The sequence below is a fragment of the Octopus bimaculoides genome, chromosome 4 (genome assembly GCF_046866305.1).
Source record: "Octopus bimaculoides isolate indiv1 chromosome 4, ASM4686630v1, whole genome shotgun sequence".
Taxonomy (NCBI): domain Eukaryota; kingdom Metazoa; phylum Mollusca; class Cephalopoda; order Octopoda; family Octopodidae; genus Octopus; species Octopus bimaculoides.
Window position 1 is genome coordinate 98,307,703 of NC_142931.1, and position 22,500 is coordinate 98,330,202.

At 37.3% G+C, this 22,500-nt stretch overlaps 1 protein-coding gene across 5 annotated transcripts in view; it reads left to right on the forward strand.

The window, feature by feature from the left end:
- The window catches only part of LOC106882728 (uncharacterized), a 180,360-nt gene that overhangs the window by 149,214 nt on the left and 8,646 nt on the right, over nt 1–22,500 (forward strand). For 4 of the 5 annotated variants that reach the window (XM_052967300.2, XM_052967298.2, XM_052967299.2 and 1 more), the window contains 3 exons: nt 2,736–2,960; nt 7,335–7,532; nt 13,081–13,193. In XM_052967300.2, the coding sequence (XP_052823260.1) occupies nt 2,736–2,960; nt 7,335–7,532; nt 13,081–13,193 (536 nt within the window). The remainder of the gene's footprint in view (nt 1–2,735; nt 2,961–7,334; nt 7,533–13,080; nt 13,194–22,500) is intronic. The other variant, XM_052967297.2, reaches the window with a different exon arrangement.

Sequence of the window (22,500 nt, forward strand, 5' to 3'; positions counted from 1 at the left end):
TTGTTTCCTCCTTTGAGATCTCTCACACTGCCTCTCTTGAAGACAAATGTCAAAGGCGAAAATATAATGCAGCTGCTTCATCACACTCTGAACAACCATGCCCCTGTCATCACTGCAATCGGATATGTCGATTGCACATTGGCATTATCAGCCACAAATGAGCATGCAGATAACAGCCTTCCTAATTTTTATCAGCAAAGTGATGCCAAGAAAGGTATATATATATATATATATATATATATATATATATATATATATATATATAAGTATACATGTGTGTATGTATGTATAAATATACACACACACACACATAGACAACACGTGTGTGTATTAGATTGGACCAAGTAGGAAAAGTTACAGAGAGATTTATAGCTCAATAAATAAGGAATTGAATTAGGTTAGATGAGATGCAGTGTTTGGTTTTGTGCCAGGGAGAAGTACTACTGGTGCCATTTTCTTAGATCGCTGCAGAAAAATATTTAGCCAAAAGTAAGCCAATGTACTTAGCTTTTAGCAATCTGGAGAAAGCCTTCAAGAGGAACTTTGCCTTATTATCTGGTGGTCACTAAGGAAGCTTGTGTACAAACAGCAATGTTACATGGTAGTGAGACATGAGCCCTGAATGTGGAGGGCATGTGAAGGTTTGAAAAGAATGAAGCCACTATGCTTCATTGTATATGCAGCATCAATCAGTCTACATGTACAACCAAGTGCAAATGTGTTGAGGAAAACATTGGGCATAAAAGAAATCAGATGAAGTGTGCAAGAGAGAAGACTGTATTGGTATGGTCATCTGAGGCATAATGATAATAATAGGTATATAAAACAGTGCCAACCCCTTAACATAGTTGGGATTTGAGGAAGAGGGAGACCAAGGAAGACATAGAATGAAGTAGTGAAAGCTAATCTCAGGATGTTAAACCTCATGGAGAAAATGACAAAGGACCATGAAAATTGGCAATTCTTTGTGCTCATGAAGGCCCATCATAATGAAAGTGATGGCCCTGCCCCTGCAACGTACAGCATTATTCAGCTGCTGTAATATTATGAGAGCAGAAATACAGATATGTCGTCGGTTTTCATGCTACCAGTTACCCCTCCCTCTAGAATCACTTAGTTTTTAACATCCATTTCCTCATTTTCAGTTCACTTCATCCCTTCTCACTTCATTTTCCACTGAACATCCATTTCTGTACCTCCATTTATTTATTTCCCTTGAGCTACATGTTATGACTGTCATATCTACCTTTAACACCCTCTCATATCTGCTGACAATGGCACCTCCACTAACTAACTTTTGTCCTCTACTATGTAACTCTGATCTCCACCTCCCAATTTTTCCTCTAACTACAGATTTGTTATACAACTGCTCTCCACTCCTTCTTTCTTGTCACTTACTACCTCCTCTTTTCTGAGCTACTCCTATTTCTTTCACTTTCCACCCCACCCCAACAAACTGATTAATTACCATCAACTGTACTTCCACCCTTGTTTATTCACTACATTTACCTCTACCCCTCTCTCTAATCATCTGTTCTCCTATCACACTCTTATGAACTTAAGCAATCTCTACAGCCAGACACCTGTACCTCTCCCTTCTGTCATATTTTAGCCTCTGAACACCCAAGATAAAACTATCTCCCTGTTTACTACACTCCCTCTCAATATTTTCTTTGCCTTCACTAGTTAATTGGTGACTTCACTAGTACTGGTGTTATAAAAATGAAAATCTGTACATTCTGTTAAGTGGTTGATGTTATGAAGGGCATCAGGTCAAAGAAACAATGCCAAAGCAGACATTAGAGATCAGTAGAGTCCTCTGGTTTATTAGATCCTGTTGAACTGTTAAACCCATACCAACTTGGGAGACAAACATTAAATGGTGATGATATAGATATATATATATATATATATATATGTCTGTCAGTGCACATGTGGATATACACACACACACACAGACATATACATTCCTAGAACAATTACCTGGCAAGCTTGGGACCAGGAGTGTCCTGGATTTCTCGAGTTTCCTGTTTTCTGGAAGTAGTCTTGGTATGTACTTAAAATATAAAATAAACTAAGAAAAGTAAAGAACTAAATTGTATTTAAGAGATTCAATGTAATACACATCTAAAATAGGATGTGTTTGATATCTAATAATTCGCTTAACATTCTAAAAATACGTCATACTGTACCAATTGTATAGTATAGTGATTATAGGAAGAAAGTTGAACAAAGAAAAGTAAAGAAAATGTTTTTTTTTTTTTAAGAGATGCTTGTAAAAATTAATACACTTCTAAAGCAGAGTATGTTTAATCTTTATTAATTCACTTAAATAAAATGAAGAACAAAACTGTTTTTAACACACTGTATTCAAATTAACAAACTTCAAAAACAAGGTCTATTTACTTGATGCAGTATATTGGATGATATTGCACAGTATTCCCAGATTTCTGGAGAGTGGAATCTGGCAGATAGAATCTTTGCGGAAGTCCATCAAAATGTCCGTTCCTTTTCTCAACAGGTAAACTTAATGAGCTCCTAGTTTTCGTACCACCATCTGGCTTTTTGTGTACCTTTAGTGAAATCCATTTTTTGGAAGCATATTGTCCAGATCTCTGGTTTGAAGATAATTGTCACCCACCAAACTTCAAGATTTTGAAGAGGATCATGGGAGCTGCTGTTCTTCCTCTCACTAAACCATTAAAAGAACTGTTCTTTCTATTTCTCTCCCACAGAAATCACCACTGTTACTGATGCACCCAAGATTAAGGCCCTGACTCGCTGCCAGAAACACCACAAACAGAATCTAAATCATAGTGAAGAGTATCTCCCTCAGTGTACAAGCATAGGCGAGTACAAGAAAATGCAGTGCATGGTAAATGTCTGTTGGTGTGTGTCTCGAAATGGCAAGCTAATTAATGGCACCAAGTTGACAGATGCTAAACCTGACTGCCACAAGGGTAAGTTTTTAATTTTAATTAGATTTTTGCTATTGATGGTTTCCTTCAGGGTTTTGTTGGGTTTTTTTAGGCGGGGGGGGGGGGGGTCCTCCATGATTTTGAGGAAACCTAGAATTTCACACCAACAAAAGAGTACACTTTTGTGAGTCAAATGACTCTGAAATCTTCATTCCACATAATGTGTGTATGTGTATATACATGCATATGTATGTGCTATATATGTGTACTTAATGAAAGCACAGTTTGCAAAATTTACCCTATCTCTCAGTGCCGTAAACTTGTCTATAAGATGAAAATTTATACGTGTCTGTGCAAATACAATTCACTAAAATAAGTTACAGGATTAATCAAAATCGTTGATGTTTCTCCATCCAGTTTTCCATGCTGGCAGATTTTGGTTGGGTATTTTTATGACACTGTTATATGGCTAGATGCTCCATCCGGTGCCAGCCCCATTAGTTATGATTTATAATGCACAGAGATATGAGGTACCCATTGTAAAAACCAGGATATACACTGTCAATATGATCAAATAAAATGCTTGAAGGTGTATCCTCAGTATAACTGCAGAAACAGTGACTGAAACCAGTAACAGTGTATCTATACAATACATGTACACAGTATGTATAGATATATATGTAAACATATACATGTATGCACACACACACAAAGTTGGTGTATACACTACCAATTGCTATAATCTACTGATCTCTCTGAAATGAGTTCATGTAGACTAAAAGGTTCTGTCCCTGAACCAGCTGTTACAGTTTTTAACTCTTAACCTTTTTGAGCAGATTATCTTCTAGCCACTAGGCTATCTAACCTCACCAAACGATCGGCATGACAAGCAGCCATAATTTTTAGGGCTTGGTTATGTGATTAAGGAATACACTGCAACTCTGTGGTTTCAAGCTCAATCTCATTCCACAGTACCTTAGGGAGTTGTCCACTGTGAACAGAAGATATGGAAGCCTACCAAAGAGATGGTTCTTTGTGTGTGTGTGTGTGTGTGTTTCCATGTGTGCATGGGTGGAAGGGTCAATAGTGAATCACAGACAGTCTGAAGGGTGTGTGTAAATGGAGGGGTATGTGAGTGTGTGGAAGTGTATGTATGTGAGAGTGTGGGTGTGGTATTAACTTTGTGTTTGTGTGTGGTAGGATCTGTGTGCATGTGTGTTGATGTCACTCTGAGAGGTCAGCAGGTATAGTGACAGGTGTGTGAATGGGTGAGTGTGCAGTATGCGTGTGTGTTTGCATGTGTGCACAGTTGAAAGGGTTAGAGGCAGTCTGAAGGGTGTGTGAATGGGTGGGTGTGGCTGTGTGTGTGTATTGACATGTCTGCATAGACTGAGTGGGAATGTGTGGAAGTGTACGTATGTGCATGTATGTGTGTCCGTTGTGTGTGGAGGATTGTGTGTGTGCATGGAGGGTTGTATGTATGGAGGTGCATATGTGTGCATGCATTACAGGGGGAGAGAGATGAGGTCCACCTGTGTGTAGGTGCTTAGGGCCAAAGATGTGGGTATTGTGTGCAGGCATGTGTGTGTGTGTGTGCACACGCATGCGGGTGTGTGTGGGACTGTGCATGTGTGGTATAGGAATATAAACACTAAAAAATAATACAAATAAATAATGAAAAATAAAAATTAGTAATAATAAAAAATAAATGTAAAAGACCACACACACACATGCGCGTGTGTGAGGAGGGCACTGAAAAGTTCCTTGCTTTAAGGGTATCTGAAAAGGTCTGCCCTGGCTGGAAGTTCAACCTTCTGAGTTCTCTTACAGGGCTTAGAAAAACTGAAGGGCCACTGCAATAAGTGTGTGTATTTTCTTTTACCCAAAGCCAGGAACTGTTCAGTACCATGTATATATATATATATATATATATATAAATGTAGGCACAGGAGTAGCTGTGTGGTAAGAAGCTTGCTTCCCAAACACATGGTTCTGGGTTCAGTCCTATTGCATGGCACCTTGGGCAAGTGTCTTCTACTGTAGCCTCAGGCTGACCAAAGCTGTGTGAGTGGATTTGGTTGACAGAAACTGAAAGAAGCCCATCATATATATTCATATATGCATGTATGTATAAATCTGTGTGCATGTCTTTGTACTTGTATTTACTCCCCACCCCAACCACTTGACAATGAATATTGGTTTGTCTACATTCTAGTAACTTAGTAGCTCAGTGAAAGTGACTGGTAGAGTAAGTACCAGGCTTTACAAATAAAACTAAGTTCTGGGATAGATTCATTCAGCTACAACCCTTCAATGTGGTGCCCCAACAGCCAGTGAGTGAAACAAATAAAATATATAGTTTACAGATGTGATCCAAATATTCTCTGTACAGAAGACACTTAATAGTACTCAAAAGGTTCAAACTTGTCTTTAGAGAGGGTCATTCCACAAGGTAAAGAAAGGCTATAGGAGCGATCAAGATGAGCGGGTATAGAGGCAATTATGCAGATAAACAAATTAGACACATCAGATATATTAAATATATTAAACACATCAAATACAAAATGTCACAAGTCTGTAGCTCCTCCTCCCTCTCATCAAATTTCTCAAAGAGGATGTCCTTAAATCTCTGACCATGTGAAAGGCTTTTAAGCTTTCAAATCCTTCTTTTTTGGATTGGTCTGTTTCTTGGCATCCTTCTGGCTTCGAGTCTAAAGTCACTAATGACTAGTCTATGCTGGGGGGGTACATTCTTCCAGGGAGGATCTTTGTATTTAAGAGCAACCATGCATCCAGCTGTCTGGTGAGGATGAATTAAATCAGGTTAGCAAAGTCACCTGATTGATAGGTTATCAGGTGGCTGTCTGGCTTCATGAAGTTCGTGTTGCAGATTAATAGGTTGCTTGCTTCACAGCACTCGAGTGGCCTACTTCCCTCTTCGTTTCGGGAACCAATTCCATGGCCCCCATGGAACACCATGGAAGATACCAGATTGCTGTCTGACATGCCCATTAAAATCAAAATCACAATCAGAATCTCAATCAAATCAAAATAGAAATGGAAATTGTACTTGTGGCTAATGCCAGTTCTGCCTGACTGGCTCCTGTGCTTGTGGCACGCAATAAGCACCATTCGAACATGGTTGATGCCAGTATCCCCCATCCTGACTGGCTCCTGTGCCGGTGGTATGTAAAAAGCACCATCGGAACGTGGCCGGTAGCACGTAAAAAGCACCTACTACACTCTCGGAGTGGTTGGTGTTAGGAAGGGCATCCAGCTGTAGAAACCTTGCCAGATCATATTGGAGCTGGGTGCAGCCTCCTGGCTTGCTAGTACCCAGTCAAACCATCCAACCCATGCCAGCATGGAAAACGGACATTAAATGATGATGATGTATATGTGCAAGACAAGAGAAAGCAAAAGACGGAAACTATTTTTAATATATTTGATGTGTCTAATGTATTTGCCTGCATAATTGCCCATAATATATATATATATATATCTCAAATAATAAGCAACACGGATTGTCTAGAATCAATTACTAGCCTGATAGACCCTGCTATGTCAAGATGGACTTATATATTCTTCCTCTGCTCTCTCCCACTTGGTTTTAATATGTTGCCACATTTGTAATATGTCTTTTTTTCTGCATTTTTTCGTGCAGCTGAAGATTGCTCTTCATATTGCATTTAAGGTAATGCTCACATTACTTAAATAAATTGAAGTAGCATGAAACGTGCGTACTGCAATCACTTTTGAAATCCGTGTTGCTTATTATTTGATTTTTAATCACCCATCCTTTTGGGATGTGATATTCGGGTGCCTTCGCATAAGTACCATATTCAAGCCTTGAATCTATATCTAAACCGTCTATATATATATATATATATATATATATATCTTTTACATGTTTTAGTTTTTGAATAGCAACCATGTTGGGCACTACCTTGGAGAGTTTAGTTGAACAAACTGACCCCAGTACTTGGGTTTAAGCCTGGTAATTATTCTATTAGTTGCTTCTTGCTGAAGTGCTAAAGTACTGGGGACATAAACAAATCAACACCAGTTGTCAAGTGGTGGTGGAAGAGAAAACCAATGACATACATACATAGATATATGTGTATGTGTGTGGCTATGTATGTAAACAATAGGCTTATTTCAGTTTCCATCAACTAAATCCACCCACAAGGCTTTGGTTGGCCCAGAGCTATAATGGAAGACATTTGCTCAAAGTGCCATATAGTGAGATTGAACCCTAGATATATATGAATTATTTTTATCGTTGTCATTCATGTATGCTTGCAATTATAAATGTTTGTTAAAATATTTTGAAATTTTCATCAGAATTTTTCTTATATTTTCATTTTTCAAATGTCTAAAGTTTTCTTTCTTGTATTTTTTTCTTTTGAATTACAGGAACTAATTTGTCACCATGTGTGTGGGAGCTTGTCAAACATTCTAGAGGATCGCCGGGGTCACTCCGTCCAAGTTGTACTGAGTCAGGAGAATATGAACGAGTCCAGTGTGATGGCAACAAATGTTGGTGTACTAATAAACACGGAAATAAGATTAAAGGAAGTCAAGTCCATCTTCCAAAAAGACCAGTTTGTGATGGTAAGCATTTTCTGGAACTGAATATATCCTATCACCCATCCACCTGGCCCACTATCTCTGTTTCTATTCTTTGTGAGTGTCTCATGGGTGAGAGCAAAGCTGTGACAAATGTGATTTTTTTTTTTGTTAAAAGATTGTAGTGTGATTTGAGGAACATTTGATTGCTACTTCTGGCAAGCTAAGTGGTCATGGAGAGAGATCTTTTTAACTTGTGATACAAGATCTAAGACCTTATCTCAACAGGTATAGATGAGTTGATGGGCTGGTTAAGAAGATGATCACAATACCGACCATGGCAACCACTAGTGCAATAACATCAACCACACCACTGCTATTACAATCACCACCACCCTCTATCTCTTCCACTACTACTAACAAAACCACAGTGACAACATTAATGCCACCTTAACAGTCTATGTAAGATTGTTGTCAGTGACAGTGGTAGTATTTAGCCCTTGGTTGCCCTTGATTTAAGAAGTGTATTGCAACCTTGACTAGCCTTTCTGTTTAGGGAAATGTACAATTTTGTTAACCATTGTCTTTTCTTTATCTAAGATAGCAAGGTGTGATTTGAGGGAGATTTTGGCTCTTATTTTTAGTATGCTGAGTGAACACCTGAAGGTATCATTACTGGATCATGAATTCAGGAACACAAATGGTAAATAACAAAGAAAGATGTTTATATCATCATATTTATCATTTATTACTTGTCATCCATGTTCGCATGGGTTGGATGATTCATCAAAATCCAATGAACTGAAGGACTGCATCAATCTCCAATATCTGCTTTGGCATGGATTCTACAGCTGAATGACCTTCCTAATGCCAACCACTTTGCAGAGTGTACTGGATGCTTCTTTTATAGTACCAGCACTAGCAAGGTTGCAAATAACTTAGGAGACAAAAAGCCTCTTCACTAAGTGGGAGATGGCCTATGTTAGGTGTTGAGACATGAAAATATGATAAAGGAACAGTAACAGATGTTTGCTGTAGAGGAAGTACATGGCTACCTCACATTATATAAGGGTGGAAGTAACTGGTAAGAGAGATAAAGGTGTTTAAGTAAAAAAGATAATTTGTGAGGAATTATTGAAGCTGTTGCTCCAACTCGCTAACCATTGTTTGTTTAACTATTTTACAACTAAATATTAAACTAACTCAGTAACAATACAAGACTATTTACTATCTTATTTATATAAGCAAAGTGTTAGTTTCTTGACTTCTATAAGATAATTTGGTCAATTTAACAGCTTTCCATTTTAATCTAGATAAACACTGGATGGTTACTAAAAGAATATACATATACTATACATACTATATATATATATATATATATATATATATATATAGTATGTATGTATGTATGGTTGTGTAGTTTAAAAGTTTGCTTCCCAACCACATGGTTCAAGATCCCACTCTGTGTCTTCTGCACTAGGCTAACCATAGCTGTGTTGAGTTTTGGTTGACTAAAAACTCAAGCTATCCCATCATGTGTGTGTGTTTGTGCTTGTGTGCATGCATGTATATATGTTGAGATGAATGTTACAAATTACAGCTTAGCTACGAATGGTAATGTCATTATTTGTGTTGGGCAGCAACTGATGGTGTTTGTTGAAATTTCCCATCTACAAATCATCTACTATCTTTGCACGTCCTAATTCCTCTGAAATGGAAAAAAGAATATTGCTTACTTGAGCAGAAATGGGTTGACAACAGAAAGAGCATCAGATCATAGAAAATCTGCCTCAAATAATTTCATCTGGCTCATGATATCAAGGAAAAGGGGACATTAAAAAATAATGATAATATATGTATAAACTTAGATGCATACATATGTGTATCTATATTTACAATTCAGTGTACTGTCAACTGCATAACTTACTAATTTGACAGAGGTTGACAAAACAAGTACCAAAGTTGATATTGACTGACTAAAACTTTCAAGAATGTGGTGCACCACTATGACCACAATCCAATGGCTCTAACCAGAGTGTGTGTGAGCTTTTTGCTCCCACTTGATGTATCGAACCCCAGTAATGGGAGGGGTGGAAGAGTGGATGTGGGAAACTTGACAAGGACTGTTGGTGGTGGAAATAAGTTTAGGGGTGGCCCTGAAAAATCATGTAATTGTAGAAACCCTCAATTGTATCCTTGACAGGTTCTGTCTGAGTACCAATGTAGTATATAAATGCATTGTTAAGGATGAGGACAATTTAAATAAGGTTTATATAGGCAGTACGGTGAATTTTAAAGCCAGATATAGGGCCCATATGAGCTCGTTTTCAAACGAAAAATATTACAGCTCTACAACACTCGCATCTCATTTGCACAACCTTAAGAAGAAGAATTCAACTATGGTAGTGAATTCCTGAAATGGCAATAGATACTTGTGTGTGTTGTTTTTGACCGGTGTATTTATATGAACTTTTGAAAGTTTTTGTGAGGAGAGACAACTTTTTTCAGGATATACTTGGATTTTACCTATGGAAGTCTGCTTTATTATGAACTTGTACCTGTTGAGGGAAGTAAAAGACCATTTCAAATATATATATCTTTTTAAATACTTTTTGAATTATTCAAAAAGTATTTTAATCGTCAAATAAAATCTTTTAGTCAGTGGACAATTATTTTATTTTATGATCATATTATTTATATTTGTCTAGTAGGATTATTATTTTGAATTTTTAGTCGCTTATTTTAACTCTGATTAGACCTTTTGTATTCTATTATAAAAAAATATATATTTTACGTTATATTTTTAACTCAGATTAGATATAATAAGAGACAAATATATATATATATATATATATATATATATAGATTCAAGGTTGAATATGGTACTTATGCGTAGGCACCCGAATATCATATCCCAAAAGGATAGGTGATCAAAATCAAAAAATAAGCAACACGGATTTCAAAGGTGATTGCAGTACGCACGTTTCATGCTACTTCAATTTATTTAAGTAATGCGACCATTACCTTAAATGCAATATGAAGAGCAATCTTCAGCTGCACGAAAATGCAGAATCCAAGTATATCCTGAAAAAAGTTGTCTCTCCTCACAAAAACTTTCAAAAGTTCATATAAATACACTGGTCAAAAACAACACACACAAGTATCTATTGCCATTTCAGGAATTCACCACCATAGTTGAATTATTTTTCTGCATTTTCGTGCAGCTGAAGATTGCTCTTCATATTGTATTTAAGGTAATGCTCGCATTACTTAAATAAATTGAAGTAGCATGAAACGTGCGTACTGCAATCACCTTTAAAATCCGTGTTGCTTATTTTTTTATATATATATATATATATCTTTGTTTGCCCCCATCATCATTGCTTGACAAACAGTGTTGGTGTGCTTATGTCCCTGTAATCCAGTGGTTCAGCAAAGAAACCAATAGAATAGGTACTGCTAAACAATAAATCCTTGGGTTGAATTGTTTGACAAAAATACTTCAAAGTGGTGCTCCAGCATGGCCACAGCCAAATGACTGAAACATGTAAAAGAACATATATATATATATATATATATATATCAACATCATCATCATCATCATCATCGTTTAACGTCCGCTTTCCATGCTAGCATTGGTTGGGCGATTTGACTGAGGACTGGCGAACCAGTTGGCTGCACCAAGCTCCAATCTGATCTGCCAGAGTTTCTACAACTAGATGCCCTTCCTAACGCCAACCACTCTGAGAGTGTAGTGGGTGCTTTTACGTGTCACCGGCACAAGGGCCAGTCTGGCAGTACTAGCAACGGCCATTCTCATATGGTGTTTTTTACGTACCACCTCCACAGAAGTCAGTCCAGTGGTACTGGCAACAACCTCACTTGAATGTTTGTTCATGTGCCAGTAAGGCGATGTTGGTAACGATTATGCGCAAATGGTGCTTTTTACGTGCCACCAGCATGGAAACCAGACAGCTGTGATTCCGCTCGGATGGTGCTGTTAGCACTCCATTGGCACGGGTACTAGTCATTGAGTTTGGTTCAATTTCGATTTCACTTGCCCCAACAGGTCTTTGCAAGCAGAGTTTAGTGTCCAATGAAGGAAGGTTGGCATGGGTGCCAGTTGTCGGATTTGGTTCGCTTTTGAATTCAATTTCGATTTCGACTTCACTTGCCTCTACAGGTCTTTGCAAGCAGGGTTTTGTGTCCAAAGAAGGAAAGGTACACATAAGTGGGCTGGCTACAACCCTGGTAAAGGCCACAGGTTATGGTCTCATTGGTCTTGCCGGTTCTTCTCACACACAGCATATTTCCAGAGGTCTCGGTCACTAGTCATTGCCTCGGTGAGGCCTAATGTTTGAAGGTTATGCTTCACCACCTCATCCCTGGTCTTCTTGGGTCTACCTCTTCCACAGGTACCCTCAACCACTAGACTGTGGCACTTTTTCACACAGCTATCCTCATCCATTCTCGCCAAATGACCATACCAGCGCAATCGTCTCTCTTGCACACCACAACTGATGCTTCTTAGGTTCAACTTTTCTCTCAAGGCACTTACACTCTGTTGAGTATGCACACTTACATTACACATCCATCGGAGCATACTGGCTTCGTTTCTTGCAAGCTTACGCCATACATATATAATGAATACTTAAAAGAAATTCTTACTGATTTAATATTTATTTTCATTATGAATTCCATCATACTATTTCTGTATTGGACCCCAGAATTTTCAACTGAAAATCAGGTCCATTGATTTTGCATATAAGTGAAATACCATAGAGACATTTACTTCATCATCATCATTGTTTTAACATCCACTTTTCTATGCTTGCATGGATCAGGCAGAATTTGTTAAGACAGATTTTCTGTGGCTGGATGTCTTCCCTGTCACCGACCATCCCTGTTTCCAAGTTGGGAAATATTTCCCTATAACCTGACATGTTTTCACAGAATATCGGAAATGGATACCACTTCCATTACAATGACACTTGTTTACAGCTATTTATTTGATATGTCAAGGCAAGGAGACTGTAACAGTTTCCATCTACCAAATCCATGCATAAGTTTTTGATTGGCCCAGAGCTATAGCAGAATACACTTGCCCAAGGTGCCATGCAGTGAAACTGAACCCAGAACCATGTTGTTGGGAAGCAAACTTTTTACCACAGCCACTCCTGTGCCTAACATAATTCCCAAACACGACACTGTGACAAAGTCAGATCTTTAAATTAGTTACAATCCATTTGATGGGCTTCTATTTATCCACAAGACATAGGTCAAGCTGAGGCTCTAGAAATAACAGTTGCCTAAGATCCCACACTGTAGATTTGAACCTGAGATCTCATAATTGCAAAGTAAATTCTTAACGTTTTAGCATTACTACAGTTATTATCAATTTGGTGTAAGGTATTTTATTTTTGTATCATGATTGCAATGCCAACCAAAAAATCAAACAAAATCATGAGTAAAATCTTTACAAAATACTCTTAAAATCTATAAAAAAATATATTAAAATTGAAGAAAATCTATGGTGTTGTATTTCTCCTGAGACTATAATGGTTTTTACTTGTGTTCTTTTTTTCTTTATCAGCAGCTGTAAAAGCAGTAGAAGTCACAACTTTGAAAAAAATAGTTGCTCCTCAGATCACAACGACCACAGCAAAGACAGTTACTGTGAAAGGTGTATTGCCTAAAAAACCAAATGTACGTAAGATACTGAAACATTGATTATTATTATTATTATTATTATTATTATTACTATTATTACTATTATTATTATTATTATTATTATTTAAAGTGGTGAGCTGACAGGATTGTTAACACACTGGACAAAATGCTTAGCAGTATTTGCCCTTCGTTACATTCTGAGTTCAATTCCACCAAAATCAAATTAGCCTTTCATCTTTTTGAGGTCAATGAAATAAGTACCAGCTGATTACTGGAGTTGATATAATCAAATATCCCCTCCCCCAAATTTTTGAATGCGGTCGGGTTCACTTTTAGTATTCTTGTTTGTGAGAGCAGTCGAGTTTATTTCAGATATTCTCATTTTAAACATCACCTCTGACTAATCATTGAGAGGACATTGGTGTTGCCTTGGCGGAGGTTTGCGCTCTCTAAATGCTCTTGTTGTTATTGTTTGTTTGTTTGTTTGTTTTTTGTTTTATTATTTTTATTATTATTATTATTATTATTCAGGCAGTCGGCTAGCAGAATCATTAACACACTGGGCAAAAAAATGTTTAGTGGCATTAAATCCACCTTCATGTTCTGAGTTTAAATCCTGTGAAGATTGACTTTACCTTTCATACTTTCAGGGTCAATAAAATAAGTAAAATGAGTGCTGGAGTCAAATTGCTGGTCTTGTGCCAACATTTGAAATCATTATTATTATTTAATATATAAAAAAAACATTATTTCCATTCACTCGGCATTAAAATAAGTACTGGAGTCAATGAAATCGACTAGCCCCCTCCACCAAAATTTCAGGCTTTGTGCCTATAATAGAAAGGATTGTTATTATTGTTCTTTTAACTCAACTTTTATTGGAACTCCTGGGTCCTGCATGCATTGCAGGCTTGCTACCTGCAGCCTACAGTACAATGCTATCCAAAACTTCAATGATTCTGGCCATGTCATGGAAGCAAACCTTTTGTAACAGTTCTACTGGGCAATCTATTCCCATTGGATTTAGATTCCTTTTAATGCCTTCTAATACTGTCCCCAAGAACCCAACAATAATTGGCATTATCTTCACCTTCATTTTCCTCAGTCAAGCTATCTTATATTTAAAAGGGTTGTTTATGTTTATTTTTACGCCTTCCTTCTTGAATAGTCATGGATCAAAGGGGCATACAACATAAATTATAGAGCACCTGTGGTTCACCTTGTCCTCCACCACTTGGTCTGGCTTGTTGTGCTCAAGACCTGGTCCATTTGGATTGGGAAATCCCTCAGGATTTTGCAGGTTTCCAACTCTGCCACTTTCTGTGGTTTGTGCTCATACAAAGTCTTGCCTCTTTCTAGCCCCCACTTTTCACACAGTCTCCAATGTAACACTTTCACTACCTCATCATGTCACCACAACTTGTATTGGTTTTTGCGAAAGTCAAAGGCATTTGTTCCTGATGTGGGTAATGGTTTAGTCAACTCTGTAACATTCGGCACAGTGGAAACAGTTTCTCATTCCTAAGGTTGACCCTTCAGAGAGGTGCTTGTTGCAATGATGATAAAAAATATCTACAATAATGGACAACATTGCCAACTTTACATCTTTTTGCAAAAAATATTGAGGAGGAAGTGAAATGTCTCTATTTTTCCAAAAAATAAAAGGATCTTTCATATGTCACCAAAAAACGGAATTGGAAGAAGCCATGGCTCATGTATGATTGGATAGGTGCTGGTTTGATTTAGTTAGAGAGCGATAGGTAGCTACATGATGGCTGTTGGCAAGGAGATTGAATAAAAAAACACTGTGAGCAGTGTGATGGAGCAAGAGAGAATGATAGGTGGAGACATATAGTTAGGTAGGTAGGCATATATATACATACTTAGCATAAAGATACATAAATTTTTAGGTATAGATTAATTCAATTTCTTTGTCATTATACTTTCTGCATTGTTTATTCTGGTGTTATTTCATGCTCTCATTTATCAATCAATCATGTAATCCTGCCATATTCTAAGTAATATTGTAACTTGTGTTTTCTCATTTTACCTCTTTTTTTTGTTTGTTTTTATTTTACAATTTCATTCATTTTTTCTTGTTTATCTTTGTCTTTTTTGTTTTATAACATTATTTATTTCTGAGGTATGAATATCCCCACCTTTTCTTCATTACTTGCTTCACACCTGCCTCTTGCATCTACTATATTTTATGTTTATGTGTGTATATATGTATAGATAGATAGATAGACAGATAGATAGAGAGACTTATAATATACTCAGACATGTATGTATGTCTATATATATATTGTTGTTGTTGACACTCCATCGCTTACGATGTCGAGGGTTCCAGTTGATCCGATCAATGGAACAACCTGCTCGTGAAATTAATGTGCAAGTGGCTGAGCACTCCACAGGCACGTGTACCCTTAACGTAGTTCGCAGGGATATTCAGCGTGACACAGTGTGACAAGGCTGACCCTTTGAATTACAGGCACAACAGAAACTGGAAGTAAGAGAAAGTTGTGGTGGAAGAGTACAGCAGGGTTTGCCACCATCCCCTGCCGGAGCCTTGTGGAGCTTTAGGTGTTTTCGCTCAATAAACACTCACAACGCCCAGTCTGGGAATCGAAACTGCGATCCTATGACCGCGAGTCCGCTGCCCTAACCACTGGGCCATGTTGGTTTGTGTGTGTGTGAATGGCGATATGTTTAAGTTCTTCACAGAATTCAAGTGACTCACTAACAAAATGACAGGACTTCTTTAAATTAAAACAGTTTCAGGATTCATGAAAGTCTCAGTGTGTGTGTGTTTGTGTGTATGCATGTATAAGTGTGTATGTGGTTTATACTTGCACTCAGGTAATAGATGTGCATGTTATTACTTTTTATGTATAGGTGTGATTGCTCATATGTGTCTATTCCAGGAAATTCAAATAAGGAACTTATGGAATGCTTTACAAAACTTCACAGCATCACTAATCAATTGTATTTGGAAGATATGAATCAATTTACTTTGTTTGTCTTTGAAGAATCCCCAACATTTCAAGGATTTTATGTAAATCTGTTACATATTCCAGTGCACCTATGATATTAGGTACAAATGAAATTCTGTAACCTTGATAAAAGCAGTGCAAGTTCCTTGTTAGTTAACTATATATTTGAGTCAGTGTGTTTGTGTATCTGTGTGTGTTATATATATATATATATATATATAACACACACAGATACACAAACACACTGACTCAAATATATAGTTAACTAACAAGGTATACACAAACACACTCAGACATACACACATATATGTATATATACATACAAATTGGAGATGAACACCAATCCTCCATGTGATTGACTTGAAAAATTGCTGGGATATTAAGATATTTTCTTAACCAATGGTAGCTTTAATACACAAATCAAGAAATTTTAGTCACCATTCTTGTTGTTTGACATTTACACACACTCACTCACCACCCAAATACATACGTATGTATATACACATATATTCAGATGCATTCTCCTCATGTTCTGTTCCAGAATATACCCTTGTACATAACACCCTGGCTTGCAATGGTGCCACCCCTGGTGACCCTTTTAGGTGAAGAGGAAGTACCACATAAAAAATCCCAAAAACACAACCAATTCCAGGTCAGATTGGTGCACCTAGTTCCAAGCTGCCCACTCTGTAGTAGTGTTACTGCCCATCTTGTAGTCCAACCCAACTGGTGGTGGTGATGTGTGACAACTTCCACCACTCACTTCCTGCTTAGCATCTCCACCACCACCACCACCTCCTCCTCCTCCTCCTCCTCCTGCTATCAGCTGTACTACACTTGTTTCATAGTTGCCTACTGTTCTTTTAACTAAATTTTCCTCTCTTATGTGCAGAGAGACACACATACATGCCCCATTCTGATGACTCCCACCTAATTACACCATCCTATTTTAGTTGCTCTATGTATGTGTATGTGCATGTATATGTTTGTATTTATGTTTCACATCCCATTCACAACATTTTACTTTTCTTTAATCAACCCTTCCCATAAGTGTGTGTGTGTGTGTATATATATATCATCATCATCATTGTTTAACGTCCACTTTCCATGCTAGCATGGGTTGGACGATTTGACTGAGGACTGGTGAACCAGATGGCTACACCAGGCTCCAATCTGGTTTGGCAGAGTTTCTACAGCTGGATGCCCTTCCTAACGACAACCACTCCGAGAGTGTAGTGGGTGCTTTTACGTGCCACTGGCACGAAGGCCAGTCCGGCGGTACTGGCAACGGCCACGCTCAAAATGTATTTTACGTGCCACCTGCACAGGAGCCAGTCCAGCAGCACTGGCAACGATCTCGTTCGAATGTCTTTACACATGCCAGAAGGCGAGTTTCGTGTCCAATGAAGGAGACGACATTGGCATGGGTGCCAGTCGTCGAATTTAGTTCGATTTCGATTTCATATATATAGAATCATTTGTAGAAATACATAAATCCAGAGGAGAAGCATATTTCAAGATGTAGAAAAGTTAATATTAAAGTGGGGTAGGCTGGTTTATGGGGTTACCCTGGGTTTCTCACTCATAAGGGCTTTAGCCTTACGGGGTATCTTCAGACCTCAAACACTGCTGGCCAGAGACCTCTTTAAAATATAGATGGGGAAATGCCCCACAGACTTCTGTGGATGCATGATGTCATTGTGCCTGTTGCTTCTGTCGTTGTGCTTGTTGCTGTTGCTGCTACCATTACCACTGATGGTGTTGCCGTCGTTGGGGGTGGAGTTGGCGCTGGTCATCCCTGTGCATGTTGCCTGTGACACAGTCATTGTTGCTGTTAATGTTGCTACTGTTGTTGCCGTCGCTGCCACTGGTGTTACTATTGCTATTGATGGAGTCAGGGATGCTGGTGGTGATAGTAGTGCTATCACCACTGCCGGTTCTGCTACTGTTGTCATTATAGCCAGTGATGGAACTGGATTCGTTGCCTCTGCTACTACTATCATAGTGGCCAATAAGCCACCCATAGTATTCAAGAACCTGGTAAAAGGTATCAGAAAAAGGATTTCGAGCCTTTCCCCTAGCCAAGAAGCCTTCGCTGCAGCAGCCCCATACTATCATGAGGCCCTAGCTGCCAGTGGGTTTAAGGACTGCATGCCCTACATGCTGGAACCCAACAGCCACAGAGGGAAGCGCCAGTTCTGTCACTGACTATAACGGCACCAGCAGCAGAACCAGCAGTGGCAATAGCACTACCATCACCACCACCACATCCTCCACCATCACCAGCAGCCCCGACTCCATCAACAACAACAGCAACACCAATGGCAGTGCCAGCAGTAGCGACAACAACAACAACTATAACAGGCAACACGTGCAGGGACGAGAATATGACCAGCATCAACACCACCCCCAATGGAGACCACTTCCCCCTGTGAGATGAAGTTAAAATAATAGACAGAGAACACCAGTTGAAAATATGAAAACTAAAAGAAGCAGCACATATGCTAGGACACAACAACCTCCTAAGCAGACCGAGTGCAGATATGAACAGCATATGGGAACCGGTATTAAGGAAAGATAGGAAATATTAGATTTATAAGCCCTAAAAATTCACTCCATAACTACCCACGGGCATATGGCATAGTGGTTAAGAGCACGGGCTACTAACCCCAAGATTCCGAATTCAATTCCAGGCAGTGACCTGAATAATAATAATAACATCAAAAAATACCTTAGGAATGAGAACCCAGGTTCGAAATTTCCCCAAGACACCTAATAAAGGCTGGAGGGTAAATCAGCCGAGACACGTTAACAACAAACAAGATGAGGACAAATATCCGTCAAATGTAAATAATGTACATTAAGGCACTATATTATGGCATAGATTAGGCTGTCATCACAGTGGTTAGCTTAATTTGCATAATTGTGCTTTTGACAGTACATTGTTAAATAACATATATGATTATTGTGCATTAGATTGTGAATTCGGAGGTGTGAAATAAATTGAAATAATATACAAAAAAATGCAAATATTTAAAAGGAGGCATGTGCTAGATGGGATATTAAAAGAAAATACAAAAAGCTGGGTGTTTTCTTTTTGTGTGGGTGTGTGTGTTTTATTTTTTACATATACATGGTAGAGATTTTCATTTTAAGAAAGGAAGCTGTGTAAAAGGTGTGATTTAATTAACCCCGTTTTAAATATTTGCTCCATCTGGTGCTAGAAATAGCAACCACCTCTTCCTCAAAACAGACTAATGTCTTTTTAGAAGAATGATATGCATAAAGTAGTCTCAGATATAGTATATGTCAAGGTCAAATGGTCATACTGTGACATCTGTGACCATAAGTCCATCAATGATGGCTGACCTGGGGTTAAACAACAGTTTTTAATATAGAGATTTGCCAGTGTGATTTCACTGAAATGGTTTGGTTGAGAAAAGATGAAGAATTTGAAGTAAATATATTGCCAGGAAGATGGTATTACAAAAAGTTTTGATTATTTATGTTTCATGCAACTTCATCTTTAGACTTAAAACATTTTGTAATATTTACATCTATATTGTTTATTGATTTGTTTGATGATTGAAGATCAAACACTTTAAAATGTAATGTACATTAAATATTGAAATATTTCTCATCTCTTATTATGGAGCATAATCATCTGAAAAATTATAACCTTAAAAGACTTTCTAGCATTCTATCCATTTATTTTTTCCATTAAAAATGGAGAAATTGAAATATTGCTAAAGATCATTTCAGTCTGTAAACGTTAATCAGAAGAGAAGCACTAAACAATATGAATGTGAATGATGTGATATTAGCCATCATGTTTCTCTGTAGAATTAGATCTAATCAAAACTAAGAGAAACCTAGGTGCTAGTACTTACATAACAATGGAGTGTAGACATAGCTGAGTGATTAAGAAGTTTGCTTCAATGTGTTTGGAGATACAGGGTGAAAAAACAATATATTTCAGATTCAATCCATCTTCTACAAGAACAGATTGATGAAAGTAAGTAGAATTTGGTAGATGGAAACTGTATAGAATCTTGGGGGGGGAACTATTTCTATTCTTGAGTGGTAGACTTAATCCATCACACACGTTAACATTCCTTTCCCCTTTTCCTTGGATGTCTTTTAGTGGAGGCTACTCTGTCAGACGTTTCTAAGTGAGATGTCCAATCTCCCTGCCTCACACCATTCATGTTGACCCTAAAAAATGTCATAGGTACTGGCCCTTCCTTGAGACTTCAGTGATGTTACTGTTTCTAAAATCAGTTTTATACTGACACATTAGTCTTAAATCAGTTTTGTACCTCTAAGACATGGTAAGTAAACTCTACAGTTACAATGAATAATTGAGTTCAATCCTAACCTTAACAACTATATCTCAAGTTTAGATGTACTTTTGTCCCAGTTGCCTATAATCAAATCAACATTGTGACTAGAGACATCACATTGATGACATTTTTATATTTATTAACATCCAGGACTACATATCAAATATCTACCTACAATAAGATTGTATGATGCAATTTGATTTGAGAGAGGTTTCACTGTTATGTCTAGTAAATCAAACTAAAAGTTGTCTCAAAACAGATTACAAGTGAATATTTCTCTTAGTTGGATAAAAACACTACTACTACAACTATTACTATTGCTGCTGCTAAACATGTCACCAGCAGCAGCAGCAGCAGTGTCGGTGGTGGTATTTATAAGTATGGAAAACATACTTATAAATATTTTATACTTATAAAACATCCTCACCAAAATTGAATTACAGATGAATTGCACAACTACAATGATCACCATGATTGATGTCATTAAAATTCCTTTCCTTCATTAGAATTCTTCATTAGTTAAACCCATCTAAAATATTTCCCATCCAACTCGAGCACCATTTCATTATTATTGTTATTGCTATTGTTTGAATCATTTTATGCAGCATTTTCATTCGAACTGTTTCTTTAGCTAATTATAAGAAATCGTTGTTAACATTTTGTTCAAACCATTTCATGTAAATCTAATGTCACAGTAAATTGTACATCAATTATAGTTTATCTTCTTCATCTTTTTATCTTTATTATTTAACATTCAGAAAAACAAAACTCCTGTATATTATCTTAGATAAAGGAAATGTGATTGCATAAGTTATACAGTCTTCCAAATGGTATTGTCAACTGTGTGTGTGTGATCCATTACCATTTCAGCTATTTTAGTTAAATGATAAAGAAATAAATAAATCACCAACCTGTTGCATTAATTCTACTATTTTGAGAATCAACAGTTGACACTGATGTTCATCTGTTTTATTTTTTCCTTGTTTCATTTTCTGTTTTCTGTAAATGTCTCTTTTTCTGTATGTATGTGTGTGTATGTATATATGTATATGTGGGATGTGTGTGTGTGTATACGTACACACACGTGAGTATATTGTGTATATATGTATATACAGTATGTATCCACACGTGTATGTGTATGTATATATATATGTCTTGTATGTTTATATATGTCTGTGTGTGTGTGTGTGTATGTATATGTGTGTGTGTATATATATATATATATATATATATACACACACACACACATACACATATATAATACATTCCTCTGTTTTTGTTGGGTTTTTTTATGTCTTTACTGTATTTTACACAGCTAACTGCTGTTATTTATTCAGTAGTTGGGGTTTTGTGCTTATTGTATCTTACAGAAGGATCCGGAATAACTGGTTTGTTTGTCCACAACAGTATTTGTGTTGTATGATTCATATGTGTGTATGTGTGTTTATGTAGTTGTTTATATGCATACCTCTCTAGTTATATGTTATATTTGGTATAACCCACTTACCTGACGGTCAATTTTGTGCTGCTCTCTAAACTGTTGACACCTGGTGTTCTTGTTGTTACCATTTTGCTATGTTGAGGAGCCATGTTGTTTTGTATCCCTGAATTGTTGAACCAAGCTCACAGAATCTATATAGATTAACAATTCACATTACAAGTTAAACCTCCATTTAACAGTTGTGTCATGTTACTATAGCTTTATATCTTTAATGCATTCACCTATAGTGCCATAATTTTTCAGTATTGAAATATCCAGTATTGTTGTCATTCATGTTGGTGCCAATGTGGCCAAAATGATAAACCTCAATGTGACCTTTGTTGTAGTAAACCCACAACTATCAGTTTAACCCATATATTTAATAAATACTTAACTGTCAGTGTGCTTCATATTGCAGAAAACATCTGCTATCAATGTGACTTGTATTGTAAACCCTCAGCTTTCATTGTAATTCATATTGTAGAAAATCCTTCACTGTCAATGTAACCTATATGATTATAAATTCT